Source organism: Planococcus citri, chromosome 4 (assembly GCF_950023065.1).
Source record: "Planococcus citri chromosome 4, ihPlaCitr1.1, whole genome shotgun sequence".
NCBI classification, from domain to species: domain Eukaryota; kingdom Metazoa; phylum Arthropoda; class Insecta; order Hemiptera; family Pseudococcidae; genus Planococcus; species Planococcus citri.
In genome coordinates, this window is record NC_088680.1 from 36774422 (window position 1) to 36789387 (window position 14966).

The following is a 14966-nucleotide window of genomic DNA, read 5'->3' on the forward strand; positions in this document are numbered from 1 at the left end:
TACTGTTAAATAAATATATTAACGAGCTCTTTAAATATATTAATATGCATATTAATGATAATAATTTACGAATAATTTTATTCAATTTAAATTATTACATCGGTGTAGGTAATTAAACGGTTGGTGGATTGAATTAGGTAGGTACAGCTAGGGCAAGCATTAGTATGAGAGGAAAGGAGGTATAATGTTTATGTATCTACTATCTATCTATTCATTTTCAGTGTTTGATACAATATAATCGATTTTTATTATATTTTTTCGTGATTGGTCAAGATGAGTACTTATTTGTGAGCTGGTCTTGTGGTATGTTGGGAAGTTATGTTCCCCCTAATAAATACGTCTTTATTCATAATAAAATTATAAAATTAAAATTAAGTATCAGGCCTGAATTCAGATCAAATCAAGGAGGAGGGGAAAAGAAGAAGTAAAAATCATAAGACTCGACAGTCGACATTCATTGACTTTTCTACATCAAAAACGTAAAGTAGGGTAGGTATCGTACAATCTAACGTGAGAAAAAAATAAAAAAACTAACAAACTAATTTGTCGAAAAAATAATAAAATATAACAAAGTTGAAAAAGAAACAAAACAAATTTCATGCCTTCAAGCTCTCAGTATACTTAATTATGATTTTTTCAACTCACTCCCCTCTTGTCTGAAGATCTGAATACATGCCTGTAAAGCAGGTACTCTTGATTATTCTTCGTTGGAGGCAAAATAACTATAAATGTACCACATCACAAATCCCCAAAATAATGCTCGAAGTGTATTACGAATGTATACCATCCTGAAATAAATACACGAAGAAAGACATTATTTAATAATTCTGGAAATTCTCTTCAAAATCAGAAAGTACCTACCTATAGTTACTAAGATGTGTAAAAATGAAATTATCTTATCACAGGTTCTATAATAGTTTATAAAAATTAACGTAGTCTACGTGAAAGATCAAAATTATGTAAAAAAAAAAAAAGAATGTATAAGTATATTTTTAAGATGTCTGTATTATTAATAATTGATAACGATGGAATTATACATTCCTGAAGTTCATCACTACTAGATAACTATTGCAAAAATTAACGGAACTTTTTTACCCTCCCCCCACCCTTCTTATGAAAGTTGGGAGCAAACCAAGATATTTTTTCTTACGTTGGTTATTCAATCAGTACAAAAAAAAGAGTAAATCAAGAAGTAAGTACTTGATTTTAATTTTTTTTTTAATGAGATGGTTTAATGTTTTTTTTGTTTCACTCTATCCTGATATAATTTTATTGTGTCAGTCAGTATTTTTTTTTATTCTTGAGCAATTTTTTTCATTTCTATTTTTATCTGCGCACTTCAATAATACGATATTTTGTAAAAAAAATAAATCAAAAAATTAAATATTTCGGTCTTTAAGGAAAATTAAGCTTGAAAAATTAAACATTACTAAAGGAGCAATTCTGGGACATTTTCCCAAATTCGAAGGATGGTGATCGGAATATAACCAAAAAAAAAATTTCTGGAGTTGTATCTACCCAATCATAGTTTTGGATTTTGGGGAATTTTTATGAAAAAAATTGGAACCCAAAAAATGCACCTTTTCTAGCTGATGTTGAAAATTGTTTTCAAAACGCGTTGGTGATTAGAACAATAAATGAGCTAGAGAGAAGAAATCCAAATTTTTGGTGACAAATCCACCAAGAGGTGGACATATTTGAGCGATTTTGTAAACCTGGTGACTTCTAGTGATTCTTGGTGACTGATTCACAAGAACATTGAAAAGTCATGTTTCATACCCTGTTGACTTTGTGGTCAAAAATTCACCATGAAGTGGCCATATTTGAGCGATTTTGTAAACCTGGTGACTTCTGGTGAATCATAGTGACTGAATCACCACAAGTCACCAGGATTCACCAGAACATAGAAAAGTCATATTTATTTATACCCTGTTGACTTTGTGGTAAAAGATTAACCAAGAAGTGGCCATATTTGAGCAATTCCGTAAACCTGGTGACTTCTGGTGAGTCTTGGCGACTACTGATTCACCAGAAGTCACCACGATTCACTAGAACATTGAAAAGTCATATTTCATACCCTGGTGACTTTTAGGTGGCCAATCCACCTAGAAAAGGCTGTATTTGAGCGATTTTGTAAATCTAGTGACTTCTGGTGAATCTTGGTGACTGATTCATCAGAACATTGAAAAGTAATATTTTGTATCCTCGTGACTTTTTTGTGACAGATCCACCAAGAAAAGGCCATATTTGAGCGATTTTGTAAACGTAGTGACTTCTGGTGAGTCTTGGTGACTGATTCACCAAAAGTCACCAGGATTCACCAGAACATGGAAAGGTCATATTTTATACCCTGTTTACTTTGTGGTGACAGATCCACCAAGAAGTGGCCATATTTGAGCAATTTTGTAAACCTGATGACTTCTGGTGAACAATGTTGGTGACTGATTAACCAGATGCGTATTTGAGCGATTTTGTAAACCTGGTGACTTCTGGTGAGTCTTGGTGACATATTCACCAGAAGTTACCAGGATTCACCAGAACATTGAAAAATCATATTTTATACCCTGGTGACTTTGTGGTGAAATATTCACCAAGAAGTGGCCATATTTGAGCGATTTTGTAAACCTGGTGACTTCTGGTGAATCTTGATGACTGATTCACCAGAAGTCATCAGGATTCACCAGAACATCGAAAAGTAACGTTTCATACCCTGATGACTTTTGTGTTCCTATGATTTTATTATTTTTTCATATCAAGTTTTTCTATCTAAGATTTCTAGTATGTTTAAGTCTCGGGATTTCAAGTAGAGATATCATGATTTTCTTCTATGTTTTAGGACTTTTCTTTCAGAATCTTTTCATCTAGAGATTTTTTGTCTCTTAAATTTCAAAAATTTTTTGATTCCATGATTTTTTGATCTTGAGATTTTTCTGTCTCAAGGTTTCAAGATATGTACCTACTTGAGTCTCATTTAGATACAAAATGTTCGGTCCAAAGATTTTCAAGATGTTTTACTCTCAAGATTTGGAGATTTTTGGATTTTTTTGATTTTAAAATTATGTCTTGTGTTTTTTTTTGTCTTTAAGGTTTCAAGATATGAATTTCAATCTCATTGAGATTTCAAGATTTTTGGGCTCTAGATTTTTTCATCGCGAGATGTTTTTGTATCAAGTTTTTCTGTCTGAATATTTGCAGATTTTCTTGTCACTAAATTTTAGTAAGAATATGTACATAATCTGGCCTTCGTTTTCTAAACATTTTATAATGTAGGTATGAAAATTCACGTTCACCCTTTTCTGATATGTAGTAACAGCATTCCCCCACAACTTTTCGTTCTCCTAGATTGTGCAAGGATGAAACAAATTAATGCACAATTTTTACCTATTATTTCGTTTGGTATCAGTTTTTTTTTGAGTTTTTTGTAATTTGGTAAAATTTTATCCAATTTCTATTTTTTTTTTTTTTTTTTTTTGGTAAAATAACCCCAAAATCATATTTACTCTTCGTAGCTGAATTCAAATCAGAAATGTAGATTTTTTGAGATTATTTGTTGATGAGGGAGGGGAAAGGGGGAATCAAAGCGAACATATTTCGGCATACCGCATTTAAAGTTGTTTCATTTCTCATTCTTTCCATTCATTACAATTCACCTAAATTACAAAAATTTCATTTTTATAAAAGCTCGAGATTTATTACACGTCTTCTTACTTCTTGTAAAATTATTTTTTCATCCTTGAAGAAAAATTTTGACCTCAAAGAGTGTTCTCGAATTTTGGTTTTTGTGGTGAACAAATACCAAAGTACCTGTTCCCATTTTTCTAAGGTCATTATTTTGTATAAAAATCACGCGACGTACTTATTCGTCTCACGTTTGTTTCTCCTTCGATTTTCAGATATGCCACAATTATTACATTCTCATTCGATATGTTGCCGTATCAAATTTCACATTTTGAGAATCTGGTTAAAGTCTCTACAAATTAATTTTCAGTAATTTTATTTTAGGTAACTATTTCTTTGCTTATTTTTTAAAATAAAATTTCGATATTTTTGAAAAAAATATCTGCTCGCACTGAGTGATTTTTAGAAATTGGTCGAAGCGAATGAGATAGGGAAAACGTTGCTTGAAATGAAATTTTTTCTTTCTTTGGGTTCACTTTAGACTACCTACTAAATCTAGGTACATATTAATCAATTCGGGGTCATCTTAGCTGAGAATAAAATCATCAGTAATAGTACAAGTACACTCGTAAGTACATTATTGATTCCATGCCCATAAAATCGAAAGTAATAATTTCAATTAAAATCATGCAAAACAGTTAGGTAGGTACTCTAAACAATACTGGATAAACTCTGAAATTGGAAGTGTTATGTAGGTAGATGCAGGTATATAAGCACATTTACATGGACAACATATGTACACATGCATAAGCATGAGATTCCACGACTCATCTTGTATATGTATAATGTACTTATAGATACTCTTGAGATTTTCCTGCACCTCCTTGAGCTCATCGTAAAAGTAAATATCTGCCCGTATAAATAAATTTCAACGTAACTTGGAAGAGTTTGAAAAAAAAATAACCATCAAATTTCACCTACTCAGCATGACAGATAACTCCATATAAGTAGTTAAAGGTAAACAAACACCTAGTTGCGGTCACATGACAGTTGCAAGTTGTACGTACTCGTGCACCGTTCATGTTCATCTCCTATATTGGCTACGGTAATGAATTCAAATTACGTGATCGGTGTAACGACGACGTCGCTCGAATATACGAGAGTATTTGAAGTGCAAATAACCAGTCGCTATTTACTTTATTAATAGGTCATCGGAATTTATTAATAGCGAATATTTTTTATTAGATATTGTACGAATAAAATGCAAATACGAGAAGTAGACGCGACGACAAGCGACGTCGACGACGATGCAGACCTAGCGAAAGTAAGGTCGCTTGGTCATTCTCGTCAAGTTGGGATTTAGAGAACTAGTGCCTAGTGCCAGTGCCTGCCTAAGTGTGCGTAATAAGTTCACGAGGTTGAAAATGTTGTGTAGTCGTACCTTTTTACTCTGGTGACCGCTGCTGGTAAAGAGGTAATATCGGTGTTGAGCAGATACTTATGGCCTCCGATAATGCCATCTCTCAAGTATTCGCAAGGATCGATGTCGTCGAAAGCGAAATCAAAAGCTTCTTTGTCTTGAGAAGGTATCGAATTGAGTATCTTCATGAAATTCATGTTTATGAATAACCATTCTTGTGCCGTGAAGTATGAAAGTTCCATCGAAGCTCGGTAGATTTTACGTTGTATTTTGAGTAAATGCCTATATCAGGATAAAGGAAATCGCTCGGTTAGAAGAATTAGTTTGTGGTAATGTTTCCACTCGAGTAAGTATACTATGGGTTCTTACAGTGGTTTCTTTTTCGTTATAGCTAAAATCCAATCGATTACAATTGCTGGCATGACTTGTTTGATTATCAAGTTCACGTAGTAACAGGTAGGATCAGTGGTGAATAAGATTCCTGGAAGCCATAATGAATCGATCGGGGGATATTTATCGGAGAACTTCATCCCTATTTCGACTAGTTCCCATTGTTGGATTGATTTGTAACCGGAGGAACTGTTTATGATGAGGATTTCTTTTTTTCCTGGACCCCTGAAAAAATGATTTAAAAAAATGTAGTACAGGTGTACTTATACTTATAATTAGGTACTTATCTTGATCATCTTAACAAGAACAGAAATTTTTGGTTGGAAAAACTCTTCATTAGAGAATTTTCTGGTGCTAAATTTCATTTTTTTTAAAAATGTTGGTCAACTTCTGAAAATTTAATTTTTTTATGAAGATCTAAAAATTTAATCGAGTTGAGATTTAGTTTGAATCTGATTTTTGACCTCTCAGATCGATTATTTGCAGTTTCATGGTGTTCTGGAGCTATATTTGCATTTTTATTCTTTTTTCTAGAGAAAAATAATGACCTAAACCAGAACAAAAAATTTTTAAAAATATTGTAAGTAGGAATCTAAACCGATCGGAGAGTTCTCAAAAACAGTAAATTCGGGTCATTGAGTTGCCAGATGCTAAATTAAAATCTGGGTTATTTTGCTTGTCTGAAAACTGGGAACTTCAAATAATATACTGGAGGCTTCAGAATGACCTAAAATAATCACAGATCAATTCGGAGGGTAGGGGGAGTAGACTGAAATATCGTTCGAACAACATTTCAGTTTTTAATCCCAAATTTTTGATTTTGTTTCTTGAAAAATACTGAAATAGTCCTGGGTACTCAGATTTGAATTTTTAAAAATTTGCACGAATTGGAAATTAACTTCAGTGAGCACCTGAAGGCTGAAATTCTACCTGAAAATACACTTTAAGATATTTTTTGATCGTTTAATATATTGTTTTGTCCTGTTAGGCTGTTAAAGAAAGTTTCTGCGAATTGAGCTTAGATTCATGTGCAAAACATCTGCACTCGAATATTTATCTTTCCTAAACTCAGGTGACACATAATGGTTGATAATTAATTTAAAGTGAACATTTTACTGAGCAATCCTAAAGCTGTAGGTCTTGGAAATTTTCAACTCTTTCAATCAAAGATTCTGATTTAGCAAAAAAAAAAAAAAATCAATTAGATTTGTAAAGTTTTGTAGATATTTTTTTTTCTAAATTTTCATTTTCATTTTTCAAAAGTTTAGAATCTATTTTCAATATGAGAAAACAAAATAACGCGCTATTGTCTACACGAAAATCCAGTTCAATGTACACATATAAAATAGAATGGTGTAGCTATAAATAGGTACCTACCAACATTTTAAAAAAAATTTCCCCTGTCATATTTTAATTCTTCAGAGGTTTTAAGGCCTATTCTGCATTTTATATATTGACTAAAAAAAAAAAAAAAAAAAAAACGTAGTTTGGGCTTTTTTTTAATAAATTGCCAAAAAATTCGATTTTAGGAATCGTATTTTCTGTGAATGTTTTCATTCATTCCAATAATAATTTTAAACTCTCTCTGAATGAGAATATGTAATCAAATAAGTATTTTTCAAGTTTTATTATCTGTTGTGAAAAAATTGTAATAATGACGGAAAAGGCACTGAATCCCCAGAAAAATGGAAATAATAAAGTAGAAAAAATGATTCCCAAATTGTAATTTATAAATAATCAAATTTCTTGTCTATTTTCGAAATGTTTTCAAAAAAGTACCTTGAAATATAGGTACCTAGTTATTTTTTTAAAAATTATTATTACTGTTCTAGAAAATGAGCCTCAAATGCCCTACAAAAATTATAGGTACATATTACGTTATACTGTCTAAAAAATTTTAGAGGTCCAATCGAATCTTTTTTTTTGTTTTTTTTTTTGGCATATTTATTAGAATTCTGAATTTTGAGACTGCAGGTTATTTGAAAATTTTATCAAACACAAAATTGAGCTCTCAAAAGGGAAGGTGAGGAAGGAACCGAACAAAAAAACATTGCCAATATTCGAAGGTGTTGAAAAATCCTAGATTGGAAATTTTTATTGAATACTAGGTACCCACGTGTATTGATTGAAGATACACAGAATGGAATTTTATACGTGTTCAAAAGAAAGAAGTTTGAAAATCCCCCTTCCCCCTCCTTGGCTTCTGCTATGTCAATCCAGTGCATCTTTTTTTTGTACCTAATTCTAATTTTACTATTTTTTTTTCAAACTTTGTTAGCTTCTCACCTGTTTTGTATCTATGAGGTTCTTTCTTTTTTTTATGAAAAAAAGTTGTAACGTTTCAAAACATTTTTAAACCCAATTTCACCATTTTATAATTTTGAAAAACGTTGGAAAGAATTTTTTGGAGTAGGTACTTAGCAGAAGTAAAAATCAATTTTTCAGCTGTCTAGTGAATTTATTTGTCTTGCTCAAAATTTTTCTGGGTTATTTCTCACTCGAAGTAAACTTTCTCAACAATTTTTGTCAATATTTAGGATAATCAACCTTAATTTTTAGGAATTAATTGCTTTTTATTCAATTTATGGAATTTTTGTAATCGAAATACGTGGCTGAAAAAAACGTTTTCATGATAAAAATCATAATGAAAAAAATCAAAATTAAATTACTTTTCCGTAGCCTTATTCCAAGCTGCTACTAGCATCCCTTTGATAGAAATATCCACTGGCATGTAATCCGGTCTGGTATATTTGCTTGTAAAAGTCACTCGAATAATTCCTTTTCCGATACCGATCATGAATCCAACTGGGCCATTCACATTATCTATCCACCCTGATACTGGTTCCTTGACCGAAGATATCACTGAAATTTCAAACAAATTCTCACATTATTCGATTATTGCCATAGGCAAAATAGAACTTATGAGTTAATGGAGTCGACTTCCAATGAATGAACTCACCAATCGATGGTCTGAATATAACAGTGGGTATATCTTTACATTCTTCTTTCAAAAGACTCTCCGATAAATTTTTTGTAAACACGTAAGAGTTGGGAAATGCTCCCAAATATCTGTAAAAAAAATTTATGACTTTAGTTGAACAGAAGATAAGTAGTTTTTACGAGTAAGAAATTGAAAATAGATTACTTTTTGGATAAGATGTTGGTCAAAACAGGATCGCAATTTTCTGCCATGAATATTGCTTCTTTCCAGTTCATCGGAGCTGGGTATATCGTTTCTTCGACTATTTTACGATAGCAGTTGCAATAAGTGGTGGATACGTGAACTAGGACCTGCCAATTGTGGGACAAAAATGAATTTTATTTTATAAACAAATAGTTAGTCAGTTATACAGAATGATTCAGTGAGAATTTGGTATCTTCGAGTTTGGTATCTTGTAAATATTACAACTACGAACTACCTACGTCTCTACGTAGCATAAGTTGTCTATTCACAGTTTTGAAGGGGTCACGTGTATCTGAATCATCCTGCAATTCCTGCATGTGAATAAATATTGTAAATGAGAAAACTTACAGCAATATTTTTGATCTCCTTGGCCAACGCTACCACCTCCCTGGTGCCTCTAGTATTGATTATAATCGCCTCGTGTATCGGATCATCAAACCTGACACTAGCTGCAGCATGAAAAATGACACTAACATTGTCGATCAACGTTTTCCTATCTTCTGGAGATATCCCAAGTCCAAGTTTCTTGATATCTCCCGTAATTGGAATGACTTTGTTGAATATTTCACTAGGATGGGATTTTTTCAGTGGTTCAAAAAGCTACAACCAGTTCAAATTTAGCCAAAAAAATTAAGTCAAGTCAAGATACTAAGTACCCTATTGCGAGAAATTACTTACCGGTAAATCGAACACATCCTTTAATTTATCGTCTGGACTTTTACCCTCTCTAGAAGGTCTGATCAAAACGTAAATTTTATCTACGCCAGGGCAAGATCTGAGTATCTTCTCTATGAGTACTTTACCCATAAATCCCGTCCCTCCGGTAATAAATACGGACCTTCCATCGTAAAAATGTTCGATCGAATCTTCCATTGTGGTGATCTACAAAACGATTGATTTTATTGTTCCGATTTAATTGCACAATGGGCACCTATTTAATAATTATAAATAGGTAAAGGTACTATAAACGTTGGTGAACTCGACATATAGGTCAGTGCTGGACAATTACCTAGTTGCAGGCTATTTTTAATCAACGCAATCGAGTTTACTTTTTCTAATTACGAATATAATAGTAAGGTGCTTTTGATTGGAAAATTATCACACGATCGATACTGCAGATAAATTGCTGAAGAAATCCTAAGATATTAAGATAAAAATCTCATCGCGAAGTAGGTATATTTTCTTGAGATTTAAAAACACTAAAGACGATTAAAAAAGCCGCGTCATTTATAATAATAAATAATTCAGAACGCTTACCTTGATCTCAGCAAATTACAAATTATGGCACAATTTAATGATTAGTACGCACTAATTGGTAACTTCACAGCGGACATTTTTTTTCTGAAATCGTAACAGTGGTGTGGATAAAGGAAGAAAATGTATTCGTTAGACGTAATATATAAGAGTGGCCTTAACCTCTGCTATGCACGTAGCTGGTTACTTGGTAAAATAGAAATGTAATTTGACACATTTAATTATCAATTCATCACTGAGCTGATTAACAGAATTACGCTGTTTAAATCAATTCAACTTCCGTCCACCTATTTAAGTACTAAAGTTTGGCTCATGTGGTTCTGTACCATAGTGAAAAAATATGGTTGTTAGAGTTAGGTTAACCATATTCACATGACAAAGGTTCACATGTAATGATTGTGCTAGTTTTGCTCGTGTTGCGAACATTGTCAGTGATTTCTAAATTAGTACGTAATTTTTTTTGTTTTACACAAATTTGTGTAATATTTTGCTCTAGATAGGCTAAATTTTTCATATGTGACGCAGGATGCTGAAATTTGTGGAATTTTGTGATGTATTGAAGAAAGAAAAACTTTTTTGGAATCGTTTTCTCGCTGAATTCATCCGGCGAACTGGAAAATTTTACTGTCGAGTGAAAATGAGTTGATTTATAAACATACCTACCAACTTACCTACTCTTTAATAATGCTCACACTTTGGGAGCCCTCGCGTAATCCAACACCGATCGAGGCGAAATCAATTCGAAGGGGTAAAATATATCCTACCTAAACCTATGTTGTATTCTTTTTATTTGATTGAAATGAAATTTGGGCTCACTGTTTATACATTTTTTTGCTAAGAACATATAGCTCTATCAACTTTGTGGATAGAGTAACATATCGTAAAACCTTTTTTGTTCGTTTCAAAAAGTTATTTGTAGTATAGGGCCTATGTACCTACCTACCGGGAACCATGTTGGAAAATTTTCAAAATTGCGGAAAATGTTGCTCATTTAATTTCCAAAATGAGCTTTTTTAGTTCCCTAGTCAGATTTTTTTTTAGACGTGGGTTGGATTAAATTTTACAAAAATTGTCAAAAACTTTGATAAATAAGTAACGCAAAAAGTTGAAAAAAAAAATAAATAAAATGTGTAAATTACTACTCAATACATGCGTTTGATATTCAAGCTTTTCCGTTGGAGAAAAATTTGCTTCATTTAGGTACTTTGAAATGGATGAAAAAGGTAGATAAGTGCCTACTTATGCCATTGTCTTGTTTTATTGGTCTAAATTGGAAATTTTATTGACATCGTAAACACCTCGCACATTCTTCAAGTAGAGAACATTTCATCATCCCACTTTCTTCTTCAAATTGAAAGCTGTCCTCAAGTTGACTGTATTAGGACACCCACTACCTTCTCGATTTTTCTGAATGCCTATTCTGGAAATTAAATAGGCGAGCCAAGTACCCAAATTTGCAAAATTTGAAATTTCTGACCATGTTTCTGGTCCAAATTTTTGAAACGAACAAAAAAATTCGCCTACGATGCAGATCACTGAAGTTGTAGAAGTTGCAGGTGATTGGATTTTTAAAAAGTGAAATTTTTATTCAAGTCCCTCAACATTTTTGAAAGTTGGAATTTTGTTGACTTTGAGGGTGAGTGAATTCTTATTTAACATCTTGAAACTACATAATAAAAACAAATGATATGTTGTGTTTTCTATCTTGGAAATTCAAGGAACTAACGTAAGGGCAATAAACTATTGAAATCTTGAGACACCTTTGATAATTAATTTACCCATAGCATAGCACCTTAATTATTTTTATTTTTTTAAAAATCAATCTACTCTTATTAAACAAAATGATAACAAAAAAGGTTAGGTACTTACTTAGAACTTTATTCCACAAAACTGGATTTTTTCATTTCCTTCTCCCACCACCTGAAATCGCTACCTCGGGTGAGAAAATAATTTCATATTTCTTATTCTCCTCCTGTCTAGAAAAAAGTCGTGCCATGAGTCCCCTCCCCTCCCCCCAATGAAAAAATTAAGAATAATGGAATAAATACCTATCTAAGTCAAACCGTTGAATTTTTCAATATATTATAGTTTTCCATTTCTCCTTAAAAAAAAACTTCCTCGGTCCCCAAATAGTTTTGACTCTCTTTTACGAAGCTTCTCCTCGTCCCAAAGTTGTGAAAAACCAGAAAATTAGAAACTGAAGTCAGTAAAAAAATTTTCAATTCCTGTCAAAATTCTTAAAAATAATGCTCTCTTGAAGAAAAAACTTCTTTCGATCCCTCTCAAGCAATTTGTATCTTGGTAGGTAATAATAGTAGATTATAAAACTTTAAAAATAAAAAATATGTATGCAATTGTTCTTTCACTAAGCAGGTCTGTAATTATATATGTAAGTATCTAATTATTTCTTGGAAATTTGAGAGTGGAACTTCCACTCTTTCACCATCCAAGGAGGAAGGGGGCAGTCTAAACCACATAAATATGTAGTACTTTTCTGCTGAAATTGGACTAGGTACTTAAATCTAAAAATTAGAACGTAAAAATGCAAAAATTATTTTTTTTTCAAATTTTATTTTTCTGGGTACAGAAGAAGAGAAAGTTCATTTTTTTCATCATGGTGGGAGGGGGAAGGCCAAAACAGTTAAATATGTACTTAGTGCTTTTTTGAAATATCCATAAATTACGTACAAACAATGTATAAAAAGAAAAAAAAACGTAAAAATTGACATTTTTGAATTCTCTCATTTTTGGGGGTAAGGGAACAATTTCTACTTTCTGATGGGGGGGGGGGGGAGGTGACTGAGGTGAGACGTAGGTCAAAACTATTTGTGTTTTTTTCTATGAAAATGAACAAAATCTAAGAATTTCAGTATAATGTGGGAATTTTAATGTTTTGGATTTTTTTAATTCTTTGAGAATTTGTATCGAGGAAGAAGTGTTCCAGCTACTCAAGATTTCAGAGAATTTTTTCTCATAAGAACCAACAACTATAAGGTGTGGCCAAGAAAACCACTATACGTATTCATTGTGTTCAATTGTAGTTAGGTACATAATAACTTTGAATATTTTAGTGGTCGTTATTGTTGAAAAACCAAAAAAACAAAATTATTTAAATTCAAGGGCAAATTTTAACAAACTAAAAACCCCAATATTTTCAATTTTTCTACAGATAACATGACCAATTACATAGCAATCTTGAATACAATTTCACTGGTTTTCTCACTGCAGAAAAAATCAATAAATAACTTCGATTTTAAATTCTTTTTTTTTTTTTTTTTTGATATGAATGCATGAATCATCAAAATGGTTGAAAATCTAATACAATTCTAAAAATTGCTTTTAAAAAGTTTTGAAATGACGTGAAATGACAAAAAAAAACTATATTTAGCCCTACTTGCTGAAAACTCAATTCGCTCAAAAAAACTTTAATACTCGTAAAAAACCAAGAGAGTTTAAATTGCCAAAATCAAATAATGACCTACTTATTTAAAAATCAGGTAGACCTACTTGCATATTCAAAGACTGGCCAAAAATTAATCAACTAAAAAACCGAAAATGAAAATCATTCCAGTCAAATAAAAGAAACCCTATAGTATGTAGATACACTTGTTTGTCGTGAGTGAGGGTGGCTGGCGGACTAGAATTGAATTATGAATAAGTAGGAAAAAAGTGAGGTAAGAGGGAGGGTCCATACAATGAGTGCATTTGCTTCGAGCCTGAGGAAATTTTTAAGCTCCCAAAAAGTACCACGTGATTGAAAAAAAAAATACGAGCCTTCTGAGAGTTCAAAAGTGCTTTAATGGGAATTGAGAGTTGTTATTTTTTCAAGTGAAGTGGCGAAAGAAAAATTTTCAAGTGACCTAAAAAAATATTGCTCATTAGAACCAAAATGAGGAGTTCATAAAATTACTGTTCTAGAGCCTGATTTGGCTCTCGCCTGTTAATTCTTATAGCACGGAGAGCAAACAAAAATTTTCATTTTAAACAATTTAGAAACTTACATTAAGTAACAAAAAAGAGAGTTTAAAAATTTTTTTAAAAATGGCCTTCGAGTGAACTTTTCTATCATGTTTGAAAAAATTCGTTCAAAAATTGGCAATTATGAACATTTTAAACGAAAAAAAAAAAATCACTTTTGATATCATTTTGGAGGGGGGGGGGATTGGGAATGATACGAAGCTACAAATTTTACCATCAGGCTATTAGACCATAGGGGCCACATTTCACTGGTTGGTTTTAAAATTCGAGACAGTGACCGAGTGACTGATTAACCTGTCGTACATGATGCACAAGCACAATCTACCAATTGATTACCTACGTCGCTATCGATTTTTTAAAAATTCACTTTTCGTTGGCGTTACCTTTAATTCTTTTCAAGTACCTACCTACTTGAAACTAAGCGACGAGAAAAAAAAAATAAGGTTACCAACACTTCATTGTCATACTACATTACACGCCTATTTGCGAACAAAATATTACATGTACCTATACGTATGTACAATCAGAAAGTCAAATAGGCCTACTACATACATAAATATGTCGCTCTACAGGTAGCAACAAAAACATGGAAATCAATTCGCGAGTAATTTGTTTTTACATCATGGCGTAAACGTAGACTGATGAAAAGATTTAAAAAGACGACAATTTGTCGTATTGTGTGTCATTATTCGCTTACACGTATTTCATTTTAACTCTTTGAATTAGGTTAAATAAGGTTACATTTTGGTTAATTTCGTGTGTTTTTTGTCGTTTTACGCAGAACCTTGGAAATACCATTGGCATCCTAGTGCGGTCGGTGAGTTAACTTTGTACATAAAAAAATGCATTCACGAAGGTACCTACCGTTCCGTTCCGTTCCATGTTTCGATACAGGCGGCGAAGCATGGTACCAAATACCTACCTAAATGTAGTTCAGAGCCAAGGCTATACGGCGAGATCCGACTGCGACTTCTCTTGACGCGGTTTCGGCGACGAAAATAAAGAAATATTTAATGTACGAATACATAATACTGTATGTAAGGCAGGTAGAGGTATGGTACATTACATTCATAAATCACAATATAAAACATATCATTACTTTTAATTATCCGGTGTGCTTTT

At 32.3% G+C, this 14966-nt stretch overlaps 1 protein-coding gene and 1 long non-coding RNA gene across 2 annotated transcripts; one reads left to right on the forward strand and one right to left on the reverse strand.

The window, feature by feature from the left end:
* On the reverse strand, positions 1–14854 carry LOC135843821 (putative fatty acyl-CoA reductase CG5065). The gene is made up of 10 exons (XM_065361844.1): positions 14709–14854; positions 9870–9953; positions 9291–9494; positions 8961–9212; positions 8574–8719; positions 8388–8497; positions 8098–8290; positions 5408–5653; positions 5060–5320; positions 1–788 (listed from the first exon to the last, which is right to left on the reverse strand). The coding sequence occupies exons 3-10, from the start codon at positions 9483–9485 to the stop codon at positions 698–700; spliced, it is 1494 nt and encodes a 497-aa protein (XP_065217916.1). The 5' UTR covers positions 9486–9494; positions 9870–9953; positions 14709–14854; the 3' UTR covers positions 1–697.
* On the forward strand, positions 10143–10639 carry LOC135843826 (uncharacterized). Its single transcript, XR_010558388.1, has 2 exons — positions 10143–10312; positions 10392–10639. It is a non-coding gene; the product is annotated as an uncharacterized LOC135843826 (long non-coding RNA).
* Positions 14855–14966: the final 112 nt, after the last annotated feature.

Excerpts from the sequence above, each read along its gene's own strand:
- LOC135843821 (XM_065361844.1), bottom strand. The coding sequence starts at position 9,485 with ATGGAAGATTCGATCGAACATTTTTACGATGGAAGGTCCGTATTTATT. Across the intron at positions 8,291-8,387 it reads TATATTCAGACCATCGATTG|TGATATCTTCGGTCAAGGAA; the intron begins GTGAGTTCATTC and ends TTGAAATTTCAG. Across the intron at positions 789-5,059 it reads GCGGTCACCAGAGTAAAAAG|GATGGTATACATTCGTAATA; the intron begins GTACGACTACAC and ends TATTTATTTCAG.